The sequence below is a fragment of the Pseudogymnoascus verrucosus genome, assembly GCF_001662655.1.
Source record: "Pseudogymnoascus verrucosus strain UAMH 10579 unplaced genomic scaffold scaffold_11, whole genome shotgun sequence".
In the NCBI taxonomy this organism is placed as follows: Eukaryota; Fungi; Ascomycota; class Leotiomycetes; order Thelebolales; family Thelebolaceae; genus Pseudogymnoascus; species Pseudogymnoascus verrucosus.
This window is the reverse complement of record NW_017263662.1, coordinates 525,829-549,554: the sequence shown is the minus strand read 5'-3', so window position 1 is coordinate 549,554 and position 23,726 is coordinate 525,829. Positions and strand designations below refer to the sequence as shown.

The 23,726-nt window shown below is 48.3% G+C and overlaps 9 protein-coding genes across 9 annotated transcripts; 5 read left to right on the top strand and 4 right to left on the bottom strand.

Moving 5' to 3' along the window:
* Positions 1-1,061: 1,061 nt before the first annotated feature.
* VE01_03650 (uncharacterized protein) lies at positions 1,062-5,572 on the top strand (the record flags this gene model as incomplete). Its single annotated transcript, XM_018273135.2, has 7 exons — positions 1,062-1,192; positions 1,240-1,465; positions 1,663-1,965; positions 2,026-2,197; positions 2,467-2,487; positions 2,541-5,087; positions 5,148-5,572. 6 exons carry the CDS (start codon positions 1,062-1,064, stop codon positions 4,880-4,882), a joined length of 3,195 nt encoding a protein of 1,064 aa, XP_018132233.1. The 3' UTR covers positions 4,883-5,087; positions 5,148-5,572.
* A 348-nt stretch (positions 5,573-5,920) lies between these two features.
* Positions 5,921-8,141, bottom strand: VE01_03649 (uncharacterized protein; the record flags this gene model as incomplete). Its single annotated transcript, XM_018273134.1, has 2 exons — positions 5,921-6,265; positions 7,914-8,141. 2 exons carry the CDS (start codon positions 8,139-8,141, stop codon positions 5,921-5,923), a joined length of 573 nt encoding a protein of 190 aa, XP_018132332.1.
* An 820-nt stretch (positions 8,142-8,961) lies between these two features.
* On the bottom strand, positions 8,962-9,563 carry VE01_03648 (uncharacterized protein; the record flags this gene model as incomplete). Its single annotated transcript, XM_018273133.1, has 2 exons — positions 8,962-9,114; positions 9,171-9,563. 2 exons carry the CDS (start codon positions 9,561-9,563, stop codon positions 8,962-8,964), a joined length of 546 nt encoding a protein of 181 aa, XP_018132331.1.
* Positions 9,564-11,695: 2,132 nt separating this feature from the next.
* On the top strand, positions 11,696-12,000 carry VE01_03647 (uncharacterized protein; the record flags this gene model as incomplete). The annotated part of the gene is made up of 2 exons (XM_018273132.1): positions 11,696-11,728; positions 11,776-12,000. The coding sequence occupies 2 exons, from the start codon at positions 11,696-11,698 to the stop codon at positions 11,998-12,000; spliced, it is 258 nt and encodes an 85-aa protein (XP_018132338.1).
* A 221-nt stretch (positions 12,001-12,221) lies between these two features.
* VE01_03646 (uncharacterized protein) lies at positions 12,222-14,488 on the top strand. The gene is made up of 4 exons (XM_018273131.2): positions 12,222-12,615; positions 12,763-13,717; positions 13,764-14,080; positions 14,145-14,488. The coding sequence occupies exons 1-4, from the start codon at positions 12,516-12,518 to the stop codon at positions 14,288-14,290; spliced, it is 1,518 nt and encodes a 505-aa protein (XP_018132337.1). The 5' UTR covers positions 12,222-12,515; the 3' UTR covers positions 14,291-14,488.
* Positions 14,489-14,649: 161 nt separating this feature from the next.
* Positions 14,650-16,275, top strand: VE01_03645 (uncharacterized protein). Its single transcript, XM_059463553.1, has 3 exons — positions 14,650-15,002; positions 15,081-15,703; positions 15,815-16,275. Exons 1-3 carry the CDS (start codon positions 14,859-14,861, stop codon positions 16,128-16,130), a joined length of 1,083 nt encoding a protein of 360 aa, XP_059319872.1. The 5' UTR covers positions 14,650-14,858; the 3' UTR covers positions 16,131-16,275.
* VE01_03644 (uncharacterized protein) lies at positions 16,236-17,705 on the bottom strand. Its single transcript, XM_018273129.2, has 3 exons — positions 17,486-17,705; positions 17,325-17,432; positions 16,236-17,157 (listed from the first exon to the last, which is right to left on the bottom strand). The coding sequence occupies exons 1-3, from the start codon at positions 17,516-17,518 to the stop codon at positions 16,252-16,254; spliced, it is 1,047 nt and encodes a 348-aa protein (XP_018132339.1). The 5' UTR covers positions 17,519-17,705; the 3' UTR covers positions 16,236-16,251.
* A 39-nt stretch (positions 17,706-17,744) lies between these two features.
* Positions 17,745-21,532, top strand: SPT5 (transcription elongation factor). The gene is made up of 3 exons (XM_018273128.2): positions 17,745-18,153; positions 18,246-20,502; positions 20,556-21,532. The coding sequence occupies exons 1-3, from the start codon at positions 17,836-17,838 to the stop codon at positions 21,149-21,151; spliced, it is 3,171 nt and encodes a 1,056-aa protein (XP_018132334.1). The 5' UTR covers positions 17,745-17,835; the 3' UTR covers positions 21,152-21,532.
* Positions 21,354-23,437, bottom strand: VE01_03642 (uncharacterized protein). Its single transcript, XM_018273127.2, has 2 exons — positions 22,742-23,437; positions 21,354-22,691 (listed from the first exon to the last, which is right to left on the bottom strand). Exons 1-2 carry the CDS (start codon positions 23,095-23,097, stop codon positions 21,476-21,478), a joined length of 1,572 nt encoding a protein of 523 aa, XP_018132333.1. The 5' UTR covers positions 23,098-23,437; the 3' UTR covers positions 21,354-21,475.
* Between the last annotated feature and the right edge of the window lie 289 nt (positions 23,438-23,726).

Here is a 23,726-nt window from a genome sequence, read left to right as displayed (position 1 = left end):
TTTATGTTATTTTATTTTTTGGCTCCATAACTATCTTTAGGGAGAACCAAACATGATCTGTACGACTGCCTCACTATCTCTAGTTCTAGTCTAGGCCGTTGTGTCTGCTCGGGTAGTGAAGTATTTATTTCGTTGTAGGCAGTTGTAATTCTGGCATAATGCTTAAATATTAATGTTTCCTTATTTTATCGCTTTAATTTGTTGTTTGTTATTATATTTCATATTCGCTAGTATTTTACTAGCGAATATCGCACATCTACTCATCCAAGAACCATTATTTCAAGCTATTTTAGTGTTTAGGCAAAGATGGTATTGCTTCATGTAGTATTTCTGAAAATTGAGCCAGCAAGAGGTTTTCTTTTCATTTTCTCTCCGCAGATTATCATTATAATCGCTCACCGAATAGCGCCGGTGTTTAGGGAACTAACTCAAAACTCCAGACACGAACGATCTCGGTATCAGGTCTTCAATCTCCATGCATTTTCAACCCCCTTATCACAGTATTAATTGCCCCTCTCCTTCTCTGCGCTGTATTTGGCTCCTTGGATGATGGCAGCGACTGTAATATCCCCGGAAGTCGCCCTCGAGGGATGCATTTTACAGTATTTGCTCCCTTCATATCTTCTTCTCTTCGGTTACTTGTATTTTAGAGAGTCTAGGAGAAACCGCGCTGCTTCGCAAAATGCTGTTAAACTATCACGCCGAAACTCTAAATCGCCGCATATGTCATAAACTGAGGTGGTTCCGGCTAACCACATGAGATTCTTATCAGATAGTCGGTCCCATCCATACAACAGTTGCACCCGCCAACTAATAGGCCCAGGGCACTAAAAAATCAAAATCAAACCCAAACCCTCTTAACTAGAAATATTACAACATCAAATGAGCCGAAAAAAGCAACGTTATGCATGGGTGCAACGCCTAGTGATTACGTAAAAGTTAACGTGCATATAACCCAAGGCCACAAAAACATCACCATCCGAGAGGGGTATCTGTTCAATCTTGAACCAAATCTTTAACACCAGGACATACTGTCCACATGCCCACTATTGTTACTAAAGATGAAACTTCGAAACCTATTTTCGAAGAAATCAAAATCTGATCCAACTGAGGACTCAAAAGCAGAGTCATTTGACAAGGCTCCGCTGGGAACCTACGTTCTCCATGAAGGAGTAGACGAAATAGTTGCAGAGTAAGCTCTCTACCTCATATATCTATGATATAAACTAATATCAGTAGCATCGTTTTCGTCCATGGATTACGAGGACATGCCATCAATACGTGGTCTAAGGGTCTCGTTTGTTGGCCTCGAGATTTTCTCAAGAATGATATCCCAAACGCGCGAATAATTACCTGGGGATATGATTCTAGTGTTGCAAATGCCTTGAAATATGCAAGTAAGGAGAGCATCTTCGGCCACTCAGAAACATTGCTTGGTGATATGGAGAGGCTGCGCCGTGATAAAGTAAGTAAATGTGTCCTAGGAGCGCTTCTATGACACAACGATAAATGGACCAAGGCTGATAAAACAAACCGACCCGTCCAATACTATTTGTTGGCCATAGCCTTGGTGGGTTCGTAATTAAAGAGGTCAGTTGCTTTTTTACATTCTACATCAGGTCTGTGTAGTTGCTATTTAACAGAAGCTAAATGGTAGGTAAGGCTCTCATAAAGTCAGCAGCGTACCAGAGCCATGGCCGGCACCCGTCTCTAGGGGAGATATACCACAACACAAAGGGCGTAATCTTTCTTGGGACGCCTCATCGGGGGAGTGACAAGACCGATTTTGCAAACATCATAGCCAACGTTGCAAAGGTTTCCTTTCGACAACCCAATAAACAGCTCGTTGGCATACTTTCTCCTGACTCAGACGTCCTTGAGAATCAGCGAGAACAGTTCACGACTATTACTCAGAATACACCGATTGTTTGCATTAGAGAGGAACTCCCAACTGCCATTGGCGTGGTAAGTAATGAGCAGCAAAGTTCCTAGCAATCTAATTTTCAAACACTAATGCTTAGGTAGATTGTTCCCGAGTATTCAGCATCCATGGATGGCTTCAACGTACGAAAAGATTCGATACCAGCTAACCACATGGACATGACAAAATTCTCACGCGCAAACGACATTGGGTACCGAAGAGTATCCGGCCATATTGTCTCTCTAGTTCAAGTTCAAGCCACCAAGGAGAATAAAGGTGAGCTGCTGAATATTCATACGTAAAATGCTAGGGTCCTTCTGCATTGTGACAAGACAATATGTTTCCCATATTTATTATGCATCCATGGAAAGCATCCTTCCTGTTGGATATGAGGCCGAAAAAGAACGACCATCGCAAAACCTCTATGCACTTGGCTTGAGAACTAGTATATAAAGCAACTTTAGTACCTACATGAATGTACTTTATCATTATATTGATACCGACAATGCGCACGTTATATTGTTGCTTTACTAACTTTGCGCTAGAAATTCAAAAGAGGATGGACGGTATTATACCCCAAGCACCTTTTTAAGAAAAAGATCTAATTCTTCTACTATAGACATACTTGAAGCTTTACACTTTGAGACAATAGACGACCGAGAAGAAAAAATTGAAAGGGCCCATGCGGAGACGTTTAATTGGATACTATCCGATCAAAGTCACTGTTCGACTGAAGTAAAGGGGAGCTCTAGCATTGTTCCCTGGCTATCTAAGGACACAAAGCCCATCTGTTGGGTTAGCGGAAAGGCTGGATCGGGGAAGTCGACACTGATGAAGTACATCTGGACAGATGAACGAACAAGAACTCATTTGTCGACGTGGGCCGGGGGCAAGCCTCTGCTTCTCGCATCATTCTTTTTTTACGAAAGAGGGGGATCGTTTCAGAAATCTCGCGAGGGACTAATTCGAAGCCTACTCCACCAAATCCTCTCACAGAAACGAGAGCTTATCCCTATAGTTTTTAAAGATGAGTTTGAGATTAAGGAGATAAAACCCCCTCGATTTTTAAGCTGGCCAAAGTTGAAAAACGCATTCGAAATTCTACTTACTCACACATCCGACTCATTTGAGCTTTGCATATTTGCCGATGGTTTAGACGAGTACAGAATCATGGATCGGATGGAAGACTATACTGATGACGACTTTGAGCTATTTTATGATGGCAAAAATGATGACGAATCGGTATGGGGGCGCAGCCACTGGATAGCCAACGGACACAGGGAAATTGCAGAGCTATTTAAGGTGGCAGCTAGCACTACGAATGTTAAAATTTGTCTATCTAGCCGCGAGTTGACTCCCTTCCAAGGAGCCTTTGAGGCCTTTCCACACCTACGACTACACAACCTTACTGCAACGGATATCACTATATTTACGAAAACCAATTTTCATAGTGGTATCAAATCTATCCCGACAGTGGACGAAACAGATGGCATGGACAGGCTGGCAGAAGAAATAGTTCTCAAAGCACAAGGAGTTTTTTTGTGGGTTCGCCTCGTAGTCGATATATTAATAGCTGGATTCAACAATGGCGATACTGTCCCTGAGCTTCGGGCGAAGCTAGAATCAATTCCACCACGTCTGGGAGGAAAAAGGGGCCTCTACATTGAGATGCTAAAAAACATTGATCCAGAGTATAGACTTCAAGCGTCTAGATATATTAGGCTTTTACTCCATGCCTGGAATGATCTTGATCTTGTGGACCTTGAGTTTGCTGCGGAAGGACCCTTCGGGAGAAAAAGCAGTAGCAATGCCAACTTAGAGAGCCTTCCCGATGCATTGATAGCTGTTAAGGCCCCCTTCAATCTTATCCCAGATGAGCGACTAGAGCCGCGGCGGAAGAAAATGAGACTAAGGTTGATGAGCCGCTGTGGAGGCCTTCTCGAGGCGCCAAAGAAACACGTGCGTTTTATGCATCAAACAGTCAAAGAATTCTTTCTCAGGGAAGAATTATGGATACATCTGCTTCCGCAAGAGCCTCAAAGCTCTTTTGATCCAAGCCTCGCACTACTAAGCGCATGCATCCTTAGGCTTAAGTGCCTAGAAGAACTCATTTCCAAGCCATATGAAGGGCGTTACGGAGAGGCTTACGGACGGCTTTATTTCGGCCTTGATTATATATATACCGCGGATTCGATGCACTACGCAGCATCATCTGAGGGCCACGGCGCAAATAAGGAGGCATACTTCAGCCTTCTCGATGAGCTTGACTTAACATGCACACATTTAGCCCGCGCATTCTTTCTTCGTCAGCAAATCCAGACTGGTCCAATAGAAGAATGCCACTGGAGTACACTCGAGCCTATGATAGATTGTGATAAAAAAGTCAGCAAATACGACGGCTTTCTACCTGTTGCTATTCAGGTAGGGTTGACCTCATATGTTGAAAGTAAACTCTCTGGCGGCAATATCTCAGTCGGAGCCAAATTAGGGAAACCGCCGCTCCTAGCATATGCTGTTTCTCTTGATCATGGACTACCAGCTCTGGTACATTATAGCAGCGATAATAACGCTGCTATTGGATATAGTTTACCTGATATCAGTGTTGTCAGACTCCTGTTATCACTTGGAGCGGACACAAACGAACAATATGATGGTACAACTGTGTGGAGTGAAGCCGTGGAAACCGGCCACAAATGCTTTACTCGTCAGAGAATTTTATTTGCGCGAGGTATTTCCAGGGCAGGCTTAATTGCTCAAAATAAAAGGCGCTGGATTGAGGTAATGAAGATTATGCTAAGGCATGGTGCAAATCCAGAGGAGATATGCCATGACGCGCACGGCATTGCTCCTTTAACTGCAAAGGAAGTAATTCGAGATATTCTCAAGGATAGCGCTGAATATTCAAAGGACCTTGTTGAGCTAGAAGAAATTTTCAAGGGAAGAGCAGTATCGGTAGTTTGACAATCAAGACTCCGATTACTGCTCCTGAAACTGAAGCAACCGGCGGCAATAATGGAAAACACAATACGATAAGCGGAGCGATATATCTCACGTTATTTGGCCCAGCCCCCCCCTTTTTTTTACAGAGGATAACAAGTATCCGGATTCGGTTCTTGACTTGAAAACTAAGCCATAATCACGATTCAAGCACTTTGAGAACATTAATGTAAAAAACCAATTGTCTATTCCATATCTAGTCTACTGTCAGTAACAAATAACGAAGCAGAGAACTTACCTCTACATTCCATCTATTCATTTCTGATGGCCCTGCGAGTTGTGGTCTGTATAGCGGCGGACGCATCTGTCGCAGTCCTCGGCGATCACCTCGTTGTCGCTAGATCGGGGGCTAGATAGGCCGCTACATCGTTGGCCATTTTTGACCTGGCGGCACTCTCTCACCTCCTTGTTGATGCACCCGCAGGCAAAATATAAGGTTACTATCCAGCACATGGTTGATGTGGTTATGGCGTTGTGGTGGGATTGGAGCTGTTTGGCTAGGAATTGTTGGTCTTGATGATTCTAATGGCTATGGTGCTTTTGATGATCCTGTTAGGGATCTCGATGAGGAAGTGAAGTGGTGAATTTGATTTGGGGCAGATTGATGGGAATTTCGGGCGTATTTATACCTTTTTCTTCTTTCATAGCTTGAGCAGAACAGTTTCGCATATGAACATGAATTCCCATAATGTTGTCGTTGTTTAAGGTTTCAGCCACTAAAGGGATAGAAACAACATACATTATTGCCAGTTGATCATCTGCGCCGAAACAAAAATGGGCAAACCACCCTTTAGTAGCAATAGTAACCTTTGTTGCAACCTTTGTCTTCATTGTTCCCCCCAGGCCAAGCTCTCAGCCAATGGGGTGGGCAGCGATCTCTTTGACTTCAATACGCAATGCAAATCTACGTCATAACCACCGTCAGCAACAGCACTTTGTTCATATAACAATGAGAAGTAAAACTCACCTTCATCACAGAATCCTTATGCTCAATGCCATGTTTCAAACTCCCTGCATCCCCACGCCTGCCGCCCGGCCCCGGAGGTCTGAACGCAGCTTGTCGAGAGCCTCTTCAAATGTCGGCCTGTCAACCTCCATACTGCAATCCCAACACTTCGCATCACACTTCTCCACCGAGATGCAGTCATTCGGGCATTTTCCGTTGGCGTCGAGGATCTGCGAGCGCTCGGCCCAGGGGCTGCACACCTCGATGCCTGTTTGGACTCGGTGGCCGCACTTCCAGAAGTGGGTTTTGAGCTTTGTGCACATCTTAGGTGGCGAAGGGCGGACTGTTGCGTTGGAGGTAGCGCAGAGAGACTGTTGTGGCTTTGATGGACGGCTGGCTGCCTGCTTGGTTCTTTGTGGGACGGAGCTTTTTTCACTTGACTTCGAATACGGATATGGTTATCACGTGGAGGATTAAGAGGAGAGAATCCAAATAGAGAAGGAACAAGGTGTGACAATGGTATTTGGTGATGCGTGCGGGTGGCCACGAGACTTGTGGTGGGTCCGCGTTCACTTTAACAAAGCCTTTATTGCTGGATGAAGTGGTAATGAAATATAATGATACGTTGGGGGGTTGTTTGAGAACAGACAACAACCGAGTTTTTGATGTTCAGAGTTACAAGGAATGAATAACTAGTGTTATTAATTGACATTGCGACTAAATGGCTTTCAAGGAGCCCCAGATTGCCATATATAAGATGGAAGGATTTCATCTCATAAACTCAAAACCAAACTCACAAACTCGCACAGCCTATCCATCCTCAATCAGCCACAAGCCTCACCAATCCCCAAACCAAACCAAGGTAAGTGGGAGTGTGGACACAGCAAAAAAAAACGAGATATTGCAGACTCATAAAGGCGCCCAAGTATGGTGGGTGCGGGTCCAAGGAGAGCTGCCCCGAGTACTACTGGGATTGGGTCCGTAAACCAACGGATTGCAACAAATGCTTGAGGGAGAAACGCAAGAATGAGAAAGAATAGTCCGATATAGATGCATTGTACGAGTAGACAGTAATCAATATATCTTTTGTACCGTGTTTACTTCTGGTTGACGCGGCTGCGCCATACTCTCACTTTTCCTACCAACGCGTATTCGTTCGTACAAGCCTACAGCTCTTCCTCGAGGTGAAATAGCTAACTGGAGACCAGTTCGCGCGATGGTGCAGACGCGCTACAAGCGGCCATTTTCCCTGCCTCTTCATTTCGCACTACTCGCCGTGGTGTTCGTGGTCTTTGTTGTACTGCTGGTCAAATTGGGTGGTCGCCATCCTGCAACTATAACCTTTATGAGCCTCGTTCTCATCATTGCTATCTTAGGTAGGATATTTGATCCTGACACAGCGTATTTGACAGAGACTACGCTGGATGATGGGAGGGTGGTTCCGGTGAAGCGACCTTTGATAGGCTTCAAGCACCTCGAGGTGAAGCTTAGTGTGACTGGCGATTACGAAGTACGATCTGATGGGTGGAGACACGAACCGGCGCTGATTCGGATATAATGGATGAAATAGGCTCTGCGGAGGCAGGTCCAAACCGCGGTGCCGTCTTGTCCTCGGGATATCTATCTGAGAGGCACTACTTGCACGTGTCATGCAATGACTTCTCAGCTGTTGCGGCCATAGAATGGCCTTTCAGTTACTGCAGGCATATGATTTTTCTTCATATTGTGGGTGAACTTGGTATTCGGTTTATAACCATGGAGGTCAATATGCAATACGAGCCCAGGCGTTGAATAGGACTGGGATAGTATTTCCAAGTTTCGTATGTCGTTAATTGCTTGTGGTGAATGCTTTATTTTAGGTATCCTTCCTTATTCAGCGACTCAATCGCAGCGTATGTCATTCTATTTGGTGCAAATATCAAACCAATATGATGTCTCAACCATCTAAACTCCGCCGCAAAAAGAAACTCCAAGGCCTCAATGAGAACAACTCAGCCCGAGCCACAAGCAACCAACTCCCACTACTCAACCACCCCTTCCCTCTTCGACCTGCTTCAGCTTCTCTTTCATCTCCCAGTCGCAAGTCGGACACAACCCCTCGCTGTTTTTCTTCTCTAACCGATGGTCGTCGCACTCCTTGTACGGGTCCGCGTTCATCAACGAGAATGGCCACCAGCCCTTCGTCGTGCGCTCCTCGATGATCTTGGTGCAGTGGCTGAAGGAGTGCGGGAAGCGGTGGCTGCATTCCATGTAATAAGCTTCGGTCTTGAGACACATATCGAGGTCGGGATCGGGATCGGGATGGGGCGGCGGGCCGGCGATGGTAGTGGCGTCGCGCTATGAAGGGGGAATGGGCTAAACTCGATTGGTAAGGATTGTAGAACGGTGCGATGGGGGTGCTTTGATTGGGTATTACTCACAGCCTCTAGGTTCGAAGCTAAATTCATCAAAGAAGTTGAATATCATGGGGGGATTTTGGAGAGGATTAATATCCTAGCTCGAGGTATTAGATGAGGGGTATTTCACTTCTGATTCCAAAATTGCGATTGATGGCGCTCGGCAAACAAGGATGGTCATCCCGGAGGGACAGGTCAAGTTATATTCTCTAAACTCTAGCTGTTGTGAAACATCCTGAAACAAAGAGAGCTTTGAATGCCGTGTCCACTGGCAAAGGGCAGTCAACGGCTATTTACATTCTTTGTGGGCGACCGATTGATATCTATAGGTACAACTTCCAGCCACCTGACAAATATATCCTGCCCTGGCCGCATCCGGCCTCTCCATCGGATAATTACGCCGCGCAGGAAGCACACAACTCGGCGTTTAAGTAGCCTGAGAGGAAGTCTATTGGAAAACTCAGAAGTTAGCATGGTTATATGAACAGCCACGTTTCGCGTTCTAATCCAAGGGATTTGCTAACCTACATTGTGTGAGATGAATCGGAGCGGAGCATACTCGTGGCTGCCACTTTCCGTGCAAAGACTCCACGTTCCTCCCGTGACTGCCAGCGGATATTGTCTTTGTGGCAGTTGAATCAATCAGAACTGTGTACCTTGTGAGCTGTCTGTACTTGACTCCAAACGCATACCCTGTTTCTTTACCATGGCACTAATATCTCCGCCTTGATATCATCAGGTTGTCCACCAATGATAGCAAGAGAATTCCTGCGGCGTTTCCTCCGAGCGGTCTTTGCGCGGCCGTGTTTATCATTTGGGCCCATTGAGCGGGCTCTCTCGCGATTCTTTTGGATCTGTGAGGATTAGCTACCTTTTCACTGTCCACACTTGAGAAGTTGGTTGTACCTACTTTCTTTGTGTTCCAGACAGGAAGAGCAAGATAGCCAGCATGTTTGCGTGACCCACCTTCCTTCACTTTTACCTTCTCCTTCAATCTCTCCTTCGCCTTCTCACTAATTGCCTTTCCCTTCTCTCCAATCGCCTTTCCTCCCGTCTCATCCGTTCCGGCAATACTCATGTCCCTAAGTGCGACGAGCGCCATGGTTGCGGTGACCTTCATTTGTTTGGTGCAGTTGTTGCAGAAGTCAACGGCTTCCAAGATGATGGTGTAATGGTTTGCACACTCTAGTTCGAGGGCATTGGTGGTGCTTTGGAGATGCTCTGTCATGGGTCCGCAGTTCTCAAGTGGTTGGCGGTATCTGTGATTGCATGGCTGGTAGCAGATCTCTTGTGCGAGACACATTTTGAAGCTTTTGAAGCTTAAAAGCAATTGATATGATAGCTCTGTGGGTGGATATTGAAGTGCTAGTAAAGCAAGGATGGGGTGAAGTTCTGGTTGTTGTGGTGGTTATGTTGGTTGTTTGGCAACAAAGACAGCTTCGCCGAAGTGTAAATGGAGACTTTTAGTTCTATACCAAATAATCATGGGGGAAATACCATGCTCTCGAACTGGAAAGACGGGTTTGCTATTCTTTACATATCGCAAAGTTGGACTATTCTACAGACCAAATGATAAACCTAGCATTAACCACAATCTTTTTGCCAGCCGCCATCTCCGCCATCTTCTCTATTTGCCTCCAATAAATAACCTATTCAACAGAGACGTCAATAATCTCTCACGGTTTCCAAAATACCGCTGCCATTATTGAGTCGCAGATAAGAATGGTAGCTATAGTGACGGATAGCTAGTAGGTCAATGGCAAGCATCCGTGACAGTAAGTTGTTCATTGCCGATTTAAGTGGCATAGCAAATAACTTCGAATTCTTCTTCCCTCCGAGGCATCCACTTTTGTAATTTTGAGCCTGATTCATTCTGTAGCTGCCTCCGATAGCAGCGAAAAGCGCAATGGGCTGCGCCGCTGTTGAGCATTCCCAAATAGATTGCGGAATGAAAGACCACAACCACCATCCTCCCACCACCAGTCGACTTTTCATTGTTGAGACGGGCTTTCATCAATTAAATATAAGAACTCCTTGCAAAACCGACGTCAACTGCTCTTTCTGACTCTCATCCGCAGGTGCTTGCATTCTTCTTTCCTCGCCTTCGGTGATTTATTAGAAGCCTCCCCACCCATCTTATTCCCGGCGCTACCTTTGCATTTCTCCAGCTTTTCGGCCAGCTTCATACACTCTGCGCAATCCATATTTACTCCTGACTGGTTCTCAGAAAGTTGACCCGCCTCAGCCCCCGAAGTTCCGTTCATGGTGGTTTGTCGAAAGTCTCAGTCGGCACGCTTGGTTTGTGAGGTATTGGGGATAGCGTTGAGGTGTGGAGCACGAATTATATACTGTACCCTTGCGTTTGGCGATGTAACCAACACGATGTCGGTTGCCTATTGTTGTGCATTTTTTGCACTCGTGTGTGTAACTATGCGGGCATATGCACATGCCAAAATGAGGCTTTCTGGGCATGCATGTTGGTATATCGGGGATGCTTAGTGGCTCCCACAAAAAAATACAGGTCACGGGAGACTTTTTTGAGGTTTCCTCTGGACTGGTTGCTGTGTGGTTCGTTTATATTCAGCCTGAAGTATATGAGAGCACGCAACTCGTGGGTTTTTCTGTCGAGGCAATTCTTTTGAATGATCCAACATCGCCAAGATGCAACCAGTAATGCTGGGAATGATTATGCCTATTCTGTATTTTGGATATAATAATCGTGATAATTGGCCTAGCAAATCACAGTTTTCAAAGCATATACCTTCATATCCTCATTGCTAATTCCAGCCGCAGATTAAAACAGATCGATGTCTTCGGACTCCGTACAGTACATTTACGGGCCACATTCTACTCTTCCTTCAATCCCTCAACCACGTCACCAAAAAACCTTGATCAGTATTCATGAATTCATCAGCTGCAACAGATACAAGATTCCCAGGGACTGTCAATGTATACTTGGAAATACCAGCCACGTCAAGATGTTCAACATTGTTACACACGATGTTCCAAACTCTACGCACAGCATTCAAGGGAAAATGCATCGTCAGAGAATGCTTGACGCTAGCGATATACAGAATATAGGAAGCCCTCTTTCATTTGCAAAGGGAGTTCCCTAGGGTTTGGGATATTGTAAGCAGTGGAAAGCGGCACCGATTCTCTGAAGTGATGATAGTTGCCCTGCGCTAGTAAACTGAGAATGGGCCCATCTAAAGCTTCATTTACGTGATATGGAACTAACCCATAGCTCCAGGCACCAGCGAACTTAGATCCAATTCTCTGTGCATTTAAATACTATGTTCCCTTGTCAGTAAAAAAAGTAACTGCACTCATCAAAACCTCCGCGGCGATATCAGACACCAACGTCAACCTTGCCAACTCAAAATCCACTCGGAATAACCATCAAATAAACGATATTTATATCACAAGAAACATAACATGCCAGAAAGAACTCGGCCGATTAAGGGGCCTGTAAGTAAATCCATGCAGCACAAATGACTTGCAGCTAACAGTTTCAGCATCCCGCAACCGTGGGCATCATCTTCGTAGCGGTCGCCTTCGTCACCATCCTTCTGATTAGCCTATACTGTTCTTTTTTCAATAAGATGAGGAAGCAGACTCGTTTGGAGCAGCGGGTTACAAGGAGAGAGCGGGCGTTCGACAGAGACGACGAAGACTTGGAGATGCAGGAAGCGCCTTTCGATGATTTGAAGTTGCCACCCAAAGCGATCACACGCAAATAACGTTACAAAGTTACTATTTCTAGGGTAATGATCTCGGATATACACAGAGATAGGGGCACAGATAAATAATATGTATTACCTTTTTGTTCATGAAGTTCAGTTAAACAATGTTAAACAATTCTGTCAGTCCACTTTATCCTTGCTAGGCGAGGAGCGGGTGATGGGCCCCGCTAAATCGTTTTCGGCAATTACAAACGTCCACACACCTCAAAGAAGGCCACTTCTGATCATAAATAATGCGACTCGGCCATCAACTTTGATGTGCAGTAATATTATATTTGTTCTTTTCTTCTGCTGTTTGATGGTATAAGCGAATTTGATAAATGCGTGGTCCTTTGTTTTTATTGGGAATATTACAACGGTGTCCGTGACACGGACTGACCAAGACCACCACTGTTTTATATTGACGACCGAAACGATTTACTTTGACTAATACCGCCTCAAGGCGGATATACCGGATTCTATAAGACATAGATTGACCATCCCATTAATGCTAGCCGTCGTATTCAGCCGTGATGGATGTCGACAGTATGGGCAGTTCATCGGGTGGAGTCGCTGACCCACACGAATCAAGCGCCCAGATCCATTTCGACCAGATGTCGTATATATCGCAAGGTACAGTACAAGTTCCATTTCGTAATTTCCCTGTGTTTCCCCTTACGGATAACATTTCTGGGCATGAGAGGCCACAGGGATAATCATTTGGACCACAAACGAAGCTTGTGTCCGGAAGATGCGGATTAGCTGCTAACATGCTTATAGAACATGACGACGATGAACGCAGCATTCTGTCTCAAAGTGGATCGCCGTTATTAAATCTTCCAGCTGAGCTTCTCGATTTCGTTCTATCGTGCCTCTCTCCGAGGGACCTGGATGCAGTTGTTTATTCGTGCCGTCACCTCTATATACGGGGAACCAATGATCGCCTCTGGCAACCACTTGTTCAAGAAAACATCCCAGGCTGTATCTTGGAATCATCTTCGCCATGTTCGAGCTACCGCGGTTTGTATCGGGCCCACGATCCGCACTGGTTTGTCCCCAAAATGAAAATATGGTTCGGAGATCAGCATCTCTTTGGCCGGATGATGATCACTTATTATAACCCGTATCTGGGAACCATCGATGGGTACCGGTTAGTTGCAGAGCGGGCTCCGACAATCGAATACACTTGGGAGCACGACCCAAACGTTGTTATTATTTCGTTTAAACCCAACGTCAGGCTCCATACGGACATACCACTACTGAGACTGGAGGCACTGAGCCAGAATGGCAATTCGAGCCCAATATATAGCAGCACTTCTCACCGCTACGACTTTGAAATCCCCATGTCTCTCAGCAACCTGACAGACACCATAGCTCAGTCGACATTCATGCTGGCCCGGCCAGCTGAACCTCATCCAAATTCATCTATGTGGCCACCAGCTACAATCCCAGCCAGCCAGCGAGTGGTAAGCCTCGGCGACGACATTTTGGCAGGTCATCGCCATGTCAGTGCCCTGGTGCAAATGATGACGTTCAACCAAACTTTCACAGGCGCGCAGAAGCCACGAAATCGCGATGAGATAAATGAACAAGCTTTTAGAATACGCCACTGGATGCACACGGTTGCTGGACACCGAGGAGAGCCTCTACAAATAAGTACATATGCCACTCTTGATCCGGCACTCTATACTCCCACGGACACTCGACCGTTCCGAGGGATCTGGGTCGGCGATTAGTAAGGTTTTACTTCCTCTATTTATACACTTAGCTAATATTTCTAGTTCTGCTCATGGCTGCGAATTTATTCTTCTGCATCAGCCGGATGACGACGAGCCGTTTGATGAGTCCACCGTTGTTAAACGGTCTGATGAAAGCGACGAGCAGTATCTGACCCGGAAAAAAGATGCACAGATTTATCGAGGTCGTTTGGAAGCAATAAAACTAACTGGAGATCCAAATATCCCACGTGGAGAGTATACCTTCATGGCCGAGGACATTGGAGACGAGGGTCTGGTTCGTATTGCCAAGGAAGATCAATTCAAAGGCGCAAGAATCGTCAAGAGCAAGGGACAACTTGCGAATAGAAATTTCATGAACCGTACGTATTTGATAATCTCATTAGCCTTCCTATAAGTTTCCAAGAATATATCTGACGAATGCAGCCGAGTATTTCGAGAGCCAGCTCATCCTTATATCTCCCGATAAAATCGCTCATTACTGGAAATCACTGGGCATTATCTGTTTCCATGAAAGAGTCAAACTCGATGATTTCATTGTCCCAAATCCCAAACTATATATGGCGGATTGACAGGAAGTAATTTCTAGCGGTAAAGACTAAATATATTCAGTCTATGCGGCATGCTTCAAGGTCTCGTTTCATTTGGGACCAACAAACAGGCTTTAGCTGTTCAGTTACCTGAGGCACGGCATCAGGAATAAATATAAATCGGGATTTCACTTATAAAATCCCCCACATATAGCATAATTTTATAGATTATTCAGGAGAAAAAGAAGGTTTTACTAGCCCGATCTCATGGCATTCTTGTCGATGCTAGAGTGGGCTAGACTCGGCATTGACATGTACATCGTCATCGCTACCGTTTCCCGATGTGGGGCACCGAACCCAAGAAATTCCGTCCATATTCCGGTCGGCCTCAAAACGTGGCAAAATGCAACACATTGCGCACGCATCAACCCGCGGGCTATTATCTGTTGTGAACTCAGCCCTGCAGGTCATACTCGAAGTAATTGGGCTATTGTAGTGCTACAATTGCTGTGTTGCCGCCTCCGTTTGTACTACACGATTCGGGGAGACCATACATAAGGCGGGGCAGAACACCGTTTCTTGATATTTTTCACCGTTGGTAATACACACCATGGCGCATAACAAATATACTCTCCGTGTCACGGCGGGCACTTCCTACGATCCCAGCACGCACGAGACTGTCACCGTAAACACTGCGGAGCCCATCTCCATTAAGTCGGAGCACACCGACGTTTCGCTCAACATCCGCATCCAGGTCCGCACACTCATTCCCTCCCCTCTATACCCTCGCTCAACTTGCCATAAGCCCTCAGCTAACCAGTCTCTTTCTCAGAATTATCACGGACTTCCCCACTCCTCGCCGGAAAACAGCCCGTACTTTTCTTTACCCGATTACACCAAGCACCAGTACTCGATCTCATTCTCATTCACTCCCACCGAAGCAATCCCCGGCGACGACCTGGTGTTTGGAAACGATTTCGACCATCCCATAAGAGACAGACTACCTCCTGCATTTGGATCCGCGTTCAAAATCGTCAAATGGGCTGTTGATCCGGGCCTCGAGGCTGATGTCTACTCGGACAAACCATGGTTGTTTGGAAAATTCCTGAGCAGCATTGACAGACTATGGCTGGGCAGCAAGAACGGCGATTCGTCAAACTCATTGGGATCCAAGAAGTGTAAGGAGAACTTCGATGAAAAGATCGGGATTCTCGTGGAGGAAGGCGGGGCAGCTGATGGACTGGCTTACCGGAAAGAGAAGGGCATACCTGATGGCGCTGCGGCGCGGAAGAAGCATTTCCTCGTAGAGGGCAATCGTAAGGGCTTCGAGTTTGAGGCTGGCCGGCCCGTGTTCGTTGATTTCGGGAACCCGTACCTGGATTTCAACAAGTTTGCGCTCAAGCTGCCTGGTTTCCACCTTCCCATCATGTCTTACTGGGACGGGCAACCACTCCGGTATGTTCCCTTTTTCATAATCCCCGTTTTATTCCCTTTGTTCTGTTAAAATCGTTGGCAAAATTATCTACGCCGCATTGTATCGATCACGAAAGGCCAACCAAGCTACAGCAAAGGAGAGAAGAGGACGATCAAACGCTCACATAGCCTCAGATATGTGCTAAAGAATCGCGTTACTGGGGTTGTGTATCTGGTCGTTCTGTTTTCGTTGTATCTCAAGGAAGATGTCAATGAAGATGGAACGATTAAGGAGGGCGTGAACTTGAATCAGGGAAAGCAAGTCACCGTCGAGGAGGAAGACGTAGAGGAAAGCGAGAGTAGCAGTGAGGAAGAAGAAGAGGAGGAAAAGCCTGCTGCCAAGAACGGGGTCAAGACCGACGATAAGAAAGAGCAGTATGGCGACACTAATGCGGACGATGTGGATTAGACCGCGGGACGGGACGTAATAATTTAGAGCACAACATGCTTGTTCATGTTATGCTTGTTCACAGTGGGCAAAATTTAAAAGTCAGAAATAGAACATAGAAAGACAGTATGTACATATAAAATTATATATTCGCCCGAATATCCACCTTTTTTCGACTATTTTCGACTTGGTCATCAAGGGTGATCACGGCTTTGCCCCAGACCTTTCGGTCGGCCATATCCTGCATCGCGCGAGGGATGCTATCCAGGCCTTTGAAGTCCCCATCGTATACCGTTGGCTTAACGTCGCCGTTTGCGATCATGGGCTCCAAAGTTTCCCAAATAGCTCTTGTTTCTTCGGGGTTCCGTCGGTGAGTCTCCCCATATCTATACCCAATAATAACTGCCTGTTTCAACAGCACCCGATTCATCGCAATCTTCTCCATGTTACCCTCTCTTCCAGCGAAACCAATAAGCAGGATGCGTCCTCCATGCTTCAGGCACCTGAGGCTTTGGTCAACGAGGCCAACGGGGTCGTATACAACATCCACGCCCTCTCCATTTGTGGCTTCCAGTATCCGCTTCTCCCACCCCTCATCCGAGTAATTCACCGAATAATCCGCGCCAAAATTCTTCGCCACAGCAAGTTTAGATGCTGTAGACGCCGTCGCAACAACAGTACAGCCAAGTGCTTTGGCAACCTGCACAGCCATCAACCCCAGGCCCCCCGCCGCAGCGTGCACGAGCACAGACTGCCCTCTTTCCAAGCCCGCCCTCTTCAGCGCACCGTATGAGACCGGCAAGGTCGAGCTGATGCCGGCTGCTTCTTGGAATGACCACGAGGAGGGAATTTTGCTGAAAGAAGACAGGGGAACGTAGATGTGGGTTGCGAAGGCGCCGAGGTATGAGCCGTAGACGCGGGCTCCGGGTGAGAAGGAGGAGAGGGGCAAGGCGGGGGGGTTGGTGGTGAGGATGACGCCGGAGAATTCACTGCCTAGGGTGAATGGGGGCGTGTGGAGGGATCTGTTGTTCTGATGTTTACCGCGGGCCTAATAAAGGTTAATTGGAACTTCTGAGGTGGAGTTCATGGCATGGTTGCCTCTGGGCGGAGAGGGTGGTTTGAGGCTGTAGTAAACTCCAAATAAAGGTGAAATGATTGTCATATGAAAGACGTAAAGTCTTTGAACACAGCGTAGCAATTGAAAGGCTTACATACGTATAAAAGGTCGACAAAGGTGAGGCCGACCGCTTTCACTTGCACCAGAGCATGGCCATATGGGACATCATGATGCCCCAGCTCAGTTACTTTAAGCTCATCATAATTCTGGATCAAAAGGTCAGCTTACGATGTCAGAATATAATTGAATGAAGACATACATTAACAAACTTATCCACGACGAGAGCCTTCATTTTTGCCAAAAACAAGCACTTCTGTACTTTGTTTTCGCCATCGCCTTTCTCAGTTCGACTTGAGGGGAAAGGCTGAAGCCGAGGCTGAACCTTGGTTATTCGGACCCGATCAACCTATCTCCTTTAGGTTAGCTCCCAAGACACCGGTACATGCCGCGAGTCGCTAGCGCGAATTGAGCCAGAGGCAACACCAAAGCAACAAGACAAGGGTAGATCAAGCATTTGGCCTCACTTTCTTGGTCCTTTGACCTCAACTTCTATCGATCTAGACAGGATCATTATACCTCTGTCCATATACACGGAGCGTAGTCACCATCATGTCTACGGCGAATTTCCTCGATCAGCACTTCTCCGACTCAGAGGATGAGGGTGATTTCAACCCGGCGCCCGCTGATTTGTCTGATGAGGAGGGCGCAGACAACGACAACAGTTCGCCAGCGCCACCCAAGAATCGAGGGAGCTCAGTGAGCAACAGGCACCAAGAGGATAGTGATGAAGAGACATCGCCTGTGCGAAAGTCAAAATCGCGCAGTCGAACTCCGGGGGATCGCGGTGATAACAATAACGATGAAGACGCTGGACAAGACGAGGAAGATGAGGAAGAAGACGAGGATGAAGAAGAGGAAGAGGTCACAGTAAGTTACAGCCCTGCCTGATATTGCGCGGGCCTGTCGCAACGCGTTGTGGCTTGAAGCCCTTTCTGCTTACAGAACTAATTTGCTCCAAGGGTCACCGAAGAAAACGCAGAAGGGAACGGCGCAATCAGTTCCTCGATGTAGAGGCCGAAGTTGACGAAAGTGAAGACGAAAACGATGACGACGATGACGAGCTGAACGAACTCAAAGACAACTTCATCGCTGATACACACCCTGACGATGCGTTTGACCTCCCCGCTGGTGGCGATGCCGACGACAGGCGCCACAGGGAGCTCGATAGGAGGCGAGAGATGGAATCCAGTCTCGACGCGGAGAAACAAGCTGAGATTCTGCGACAACGTTATGCCAAGACCAGGAGTGCGAAGCTCGGTGGGGATTCAGCGGTCGTTCCAAAGCGATTGCTCCTTCCCAGTGTCGACGATCCAAGCATCTGGGCTGTGAAGTGTAAAGAAGGCAAGGAGCGCGAAGTCGTATTTTCGATCACCAAACGCCTCGAGGAGCGATTCGGCACGAAAGATGAGCTCTCTATCATATCCGCTTTCGAGCGCGCAAACGCAACGGCGCCCATCAAGGGATACATTTACGTCGAGGCTCAGCGCCAGGCAGAGATTGAATCTGCTCTCGATGGCCTCATGAACGTCTATCCCCGGACGAAGATGCTACTGGTGGAGATCAAAGAGATGCCGGATTTGTTGAGGGTATCAAAGACCGCCCCGCTGGAGCCCGGTGCATATGTGCGCCTCAAGCGACCAGCAAAGTACGCCGGAGACCTTGCACAGGTTGTCGATGTCACAGAAAACGGCTTGGAAGTGAGGGTCAGATTCGTGCCTCGCCTTGACTACGGTCTACACGAAGATATGAATGCTCCTGGTCTCGATGCACAAGGCAAACGTAAGCGTGCCAACGCTGGTCCAAGGCCGCCACCAAGGCTATTCAGCGACGTCGAGGCAAAGAAGCGACACGCCAGATACCTCACCGGCAACCCACAAACGAAAATCTGGAACTATATGGGCGACGAATATAATAATGGATACTGTGAGAAGGATGTTAAGATCCAGCAGATCCAGGTTAAAGATGTGAACCCAACGCTTGAAGAAGTTACAAGATTCGCATCTGGCGCAGATGACGGCACGGAGAATCTGGACCTGAACGCCCTGGCAGCAAGCTTGAAGGCGAGTACTGCGAACGCATCCTACCTCCCTGGCGATATCATCGAGGTTTACGAGGGCGAGCAGAAGGGCGTTTTTGGTAAGGCGATAGCAATTCAGGCTGATATCGTTACCATGGCTGTAACGGATGGAGTACTCAAGGGCCAAACAATCGAGGTACCAACCAAGGGCCTCAGGAAGAGGTTTAGGCAGGGAGATCACGTCAAGGTTATTGGCGGAAGTCGCTTCCGGGATGAGGTCGGAATGGTTGTCAAGATCGTTCAGGACCGAGTTACGCTCTTGACCGACCAAGGCAACAATGAAGTTACAGTATTCAGCAAAGACCTGCGCGAGTCCAGCGATTCGGGCGGTGCTGGCTCCTTGGGACAATTTGAGCTTTGGGATCTTGTTCAGCTCGACCCAGCCACCGTTGCCTGTATCATCAAGGTTGACAGGGAGTCTCTGACTGTACTTGACCAAAACGAGCAGACCAGAACAGTTATGCCATCACAGATTGCGAACAAGCTGGAACGGCGAAAATTTGCCGTTGCCACTGATCGCAACGGGTCTGAAGTCCGCACCGATGATGTTGTCAAGGAGATTGGCGATGGTGGCAGGCAAGGAAAGATCATGCACATTCACAGATCGTTCCTCTTCCTCCACAGCGCGGAGCAGAACGAGAATGCCGGAGTGTTCGTGGTGCGCACGACCAACATCGCAACTATCTCTGCGACTGGTGGCCGAATTATTGCGTCGGCTGGTCCAGATCTTTCGTCTATGAACCCCGCTATGAAACTGAACCCGCAGGGTGGAAACATGGACATGCCTCCGCCCAAATTTGCCGGCAGAGACAGATCAATTGGCCAAACTGTCACTATCAAGAAGGGACCGTACAAGGGACTTCTGGGTATTGTCAAGGAGACCACAGACACGACTGCACGTGTCGAACTCCATACCAAGAGCAAGACAGTCAATGTGCCAAAGGATGCCCTTGCGTTCAAAGATGCAAGGACCGGTAATACGATCGATCCAAATGCACGTGGTGGATACCGCGGCGGCGGCGGTGGATCAAGAGGAGGACGTGGAGGCTTCGGCGGTGCGACTCCTTCTGGAGCCTGGGATGGTGGTCGTACACCCGGTGGGGCGGGCGGCAGCGACCGCACCCCTGCATGGGGACGAGGTATGTTCATTTGTATAATCCCATTGCGAGTCTCATACTAACTTATCTCACAGCCGCAGCATCGAATGGTGGTGGTCGAACTCCAGCATGGAAGGCAGCTGCAGACGCTGGTGGACGGACCCCAGCATGGCAAGACGGCTCGCGCACCGTCGCATATGGAGCCGGAAACCGCACTCCCGCATGGCAAGCTGGCGGGAAGACACCCGCCTACGGAGGTTTCGGCTCAGGCTCAGACGGTTTCGCAGCCGGTTCAAAGACGCCCGCCTATGGCAGTGGTGGCGGCGATGCCTGGGGCACTGGTTCCAAAACGCCAGCCTACTCCTCGAACGAGCCCAGCAATACGAGCTCTTGGGGCGCAAACTCGTATGATGCCCCGACTCCGGGCGCTCAAGTCACTGCCCCTACGCCTGGTGGCTTGAATGCTCCGACTCCGGGCGCGTATAGTGCGCCTACTCCCGGTGCGAGCGGTGCTGCCAGTGCGCCGACACCTGCTGGGTGGGGAGGTGGTGGATGGGGCGGAGCGCCGGAGAATGCACCTACACCTGGAGCATTAGCGGCGCCGACGCCGGGTGGATGGGGAGCGCCGACTCCTGGTGAATGGGGGGCAGATGGTGGTAATGAGGATGGCCCGAGGTATACTGACGAGTAAGGGGCGTCCAGTGCAGTGCTATGATATTGAAGAAAGAGGCCGAGCTGTTAGGCTGTTGGGGATTTAAATCTAAAGAGGTTCTGGGCGGATCTTGAGAATGGGGACTTGGTTTGTACATGTATTATAGGGATCGGGAGTTATACAAAATGCAGTCGGGCATCATTGCTGGCGTTTCAAACCACATCAGTAGAGCACATCCTGCGTGAGAATCTCGTAACTTTCGGTGATATATTAAGAGCTGTATACTACGCCAGCCTGGCCCTCTCTATAGCCTGCCCATCTCTTTATTACACAGGCAGTGTCTTCGTCATACCTCCCATTAAATCACCCCAACTCCCTCGCCCATCTCTCAACACTCCTCTTCAAAACCTCCAACTCCTCCATCTCATGCCAAAAATGGCCCCCATTATTTACCTCCACAGCTCTAAACCTGCTCCCCCTTGCACCCTCCAACTTCTGCGTCCACCTCCTCATCCTGTCAGCATTCGAAAAGGAATCTTTATTCCCAAACACCACCAGCGTCTTATTCTCTACGAACTTCCCGTCCCCCCCGTTAAGAGCCGCAGTGCTAGCATGAGCATCCTTCTTCCGAAACGAGAGGGAGGGTAAGAGCGATTTCGCAGACGTGGTAGTGAACATAGTTGCCAAACCGCCCACCACGCCCTGTATGGGTGAAATGAGGAGATACACCGCGTCCATCTCGCCAAACTGGAGAAGTGGCATAGGAGTCGCCGCTGCCGTCGCAGCCACAGCTTCAGACGCCTCTTCCGGACTCACTACCACGGATGCGCCGCCGGGGGTGTCAATAGTAGCCGACGAACTATTCGTGCGTCTCTCGGTCTGCGACGTGTGGCGCGAGGGAGACGGAGGAGGCGAGAAGCGGTGTCCGTCAAGACTCTTCCGCAAGCTCCGAACTCGCTCCACGCTCCTCCTGCCCCAGTCGCTGTGTTCTAGCCTATCGAGTCGCAAGCTCCTCCGGGCATGGTGCGAGTCCAGACTCGTCCGGTGATGTACATCTGATGTTTCGTCGCCGCCGACTCGTAGACCTCCTGACACGTTCCTTGCGTGTTGGCGCCGTGTAGCCGCTTCTGAGGCGCGCTTGAGTCGCTCGGTGTGCAGGGTATTCTGTTCTTCTGCCAGGTGTTGGGCGCGGAGTCTTATTTCGGAGGCTGGGGTGCCAGGGAGGGGGGATTGGAAGGGCGTGAGAAGGGCGGGGAGGGGTGGGAGCATGGTCGTTATGAGGGAGCCGTAGGAGTATCCCGCTAGGAGAAGGAGAGGTGTATTGTCCACTGCTGCGGAGTCGCGGTTTGTTGACGCGCTGGAGGAAGTTGTGGGACGCGCGGATACGGGGTTCGCGGGGAGTTGTGAGGGTATTGTGCTTAGTTCGTAGGTGCCTGCATCAGTGAGAGATGAGGTGGGAGACACGGGTTCCAAGTCGAGGTGGTGCATGAAAGCCGCCATGAACCCGACCATAGAGTGGTAATCGCATACTTCCGGCTTCCCATTCCACGACGTCTTGCCTTTAGAGGTAGCCGCACCACTGTTTAAGTCAGCATCTCTCCTATAGTATGATCCAATGCTTTACAATACCGGAAATTGAACAACCCCACCACGAAACCTTGCTTCAGCAGTATTCCCGCGGTCTGCTGCACAATATAATCGTCGCAGCTCCCACCTAGCGGTGCATATGGATGTGCTATTATCGCCGCCTTCTTCCTTTTCCCAGTCCACCTGTGACTGTCCGAGGCGCGAGCCTCCCCGTTCAGCTGGCTTCTCGTCCTTTCTCTCTCGCGTTGTTTTTCGTCATCGCCGCTCCAGCTCCCTGAAGACGAGTCCGTGGACGCGGCGGGGTCGTATAAGGTCGTTGGAAAGTAGACTCGGCAATCGAGCACCGTCTCATCCTTCAGCGAGGGAAGTGTCAGGCTCAGCGTGGGCTTGAGAACCATCTTGTCGCTCGCCCGGTCCGCTCCGCGGGCGGTCGAGTCACCTTGGTGGGCACTGCGCTCAGATCACCCGCGAGGAGGCATTGACGTGTAGATGTTGTAGAATCGATCGCCCATCAGCGGCGCGCATGTTCAGGAGCCCATAGAAAAGGTACTCTTGTTTTGTTGTCTCGATGAGGAGGGGTTGTGGTGGATGTCTCAGTTGCGGGCGGCGCCTACGTAACCACCATGGCCAGCCCGCGAATCGCACGGCTGGGAATCGAGGCCCGAGATAAGCCACGAAATCCCAGCCAACAACAATCCGCAATCCTTAGATACACCTACAATAAAATATTAAAGATATGTTGGTTTTATCTGTCAATTTAAAGGTTATTTTATTTTAGAGGTTTAAGGGTTTAAATAGTGGGTCAATTCCATTTGAAGGGTTGGGGATACTATAATATTTAGGTTCGCATTACAAAAAAACAACAGTGATAAAAATGCATTTAAAAAATAAGTGACAAACAAATTCACACAATTGTAGTAAAATTCATACAGATATTGAATAGGCTAATAAATTTATTTAGTGCACTAGTAAGGTATTATTCAAACATATAAATAACAGCAATACGGTTTTGGAAGTTGAGGGCCGT

Excerpts from the sequence above, each read along its gene's own strand:
- VE01_03646 (XM_018273131.2), top strand. The coding sequence starts at position 12,516 with ATGGATGTCGACAGTATGGGCAGTTCATCGGGTGGAGTCGCTGACCCA. Across the intron at positions 12,616-12,762 it reads GATGTCGTATATATCGCAAG|AACATGACGACGATGAACGC; the intron begins GTACAGTACAAG and ends ACATGCTTATAG. Across the intron at positions 14,081-14,144 it reads GAATAGAAATTTCATGAACC|CCGAGTATTTCGAGAGCCAG; the intron begins GTACGTATTTGA and ends TGACGAATGCAG.
- VE01_03644 (XM_018273129.2), bottom strand. The coding sequence starts at position 17,518 with ATGAAGGCTCTCGTCGTGGATAAGTTTGTTAAT. Across the intron at positions 17,433-17,485 it reads TCGTGGATAAGTTTGTTAAT|AATTATGATGAGCTTAAAGT; the intron begins GTATGTCTTCAT and ends CTTTTGATCCAG. Across the intron at positions 17,158-17,324 it reads CCTTTGTCGACCTTTTATAC|GCCCGCGGTAAACATCAGAA; the intron begins GTATGTAAGCCT and ends AACCTTTATTAG.
- VE01_03645 (XM_059463553.1), top strand. The coding sequence starts at position 14,859 with ATGGCGCATAACAAATATACTCTCCGTGTCACGGCGGGCACTTCCTAC. Across the intron at positions 15,003-15,080 it reads CGCTCAACATCCGCATCCAG|AATTATCACGGACTTCCCCA; the intron begins GTCCGCACACTC and ends TCTCTTTCTCAG. Across the intron at positions 15,704-15,814 it reads TGGGACGGGCAACCACTCCG|CAAAGGAGAGAAGAGGACGA; the intron begins GTATGTTCCCTT and ends ACCAAGCTACAG.
- VE01_03642 (XM_018273127.2), bottom strand. The coding sequence starts at position 23,097 with ATGGTTCTCAAGCCCACGCTGAGCCTGACACTTCCCTCGCTGAAGGAT. Across the intron at positions 22,692-22,741 it reads GTGGGGTTGTTCAATTTCCG|TGGTGCGGCTACCTCTAAAG; the intron begins GTATTGTAAAGC and ends TGACTTAAACAG.
- SPT5 (XM_018273128.2), top strand. The coding sequence starts at position 17,836 with ATGTCTACGGCGAATTTCCTCGATCAGCACTTCTCCGACTCAGAGGAT. Across the intron at positions 18,154-18,245 it reads AAGAAGAGGAAGAGGTCACA|GGTCACCGAAGAAAACGCAG; the intron begins GTAAGTTACAGC and ends ATTTGCTCCAAG. Across the intron at positions 20,503-20,555 it reads CACCCCTGCATGGGGACGAG|CCGCAGCATCGAATGGTGGT; the intron begins GTATGTTCATTT and ends CTTATCTCACAG.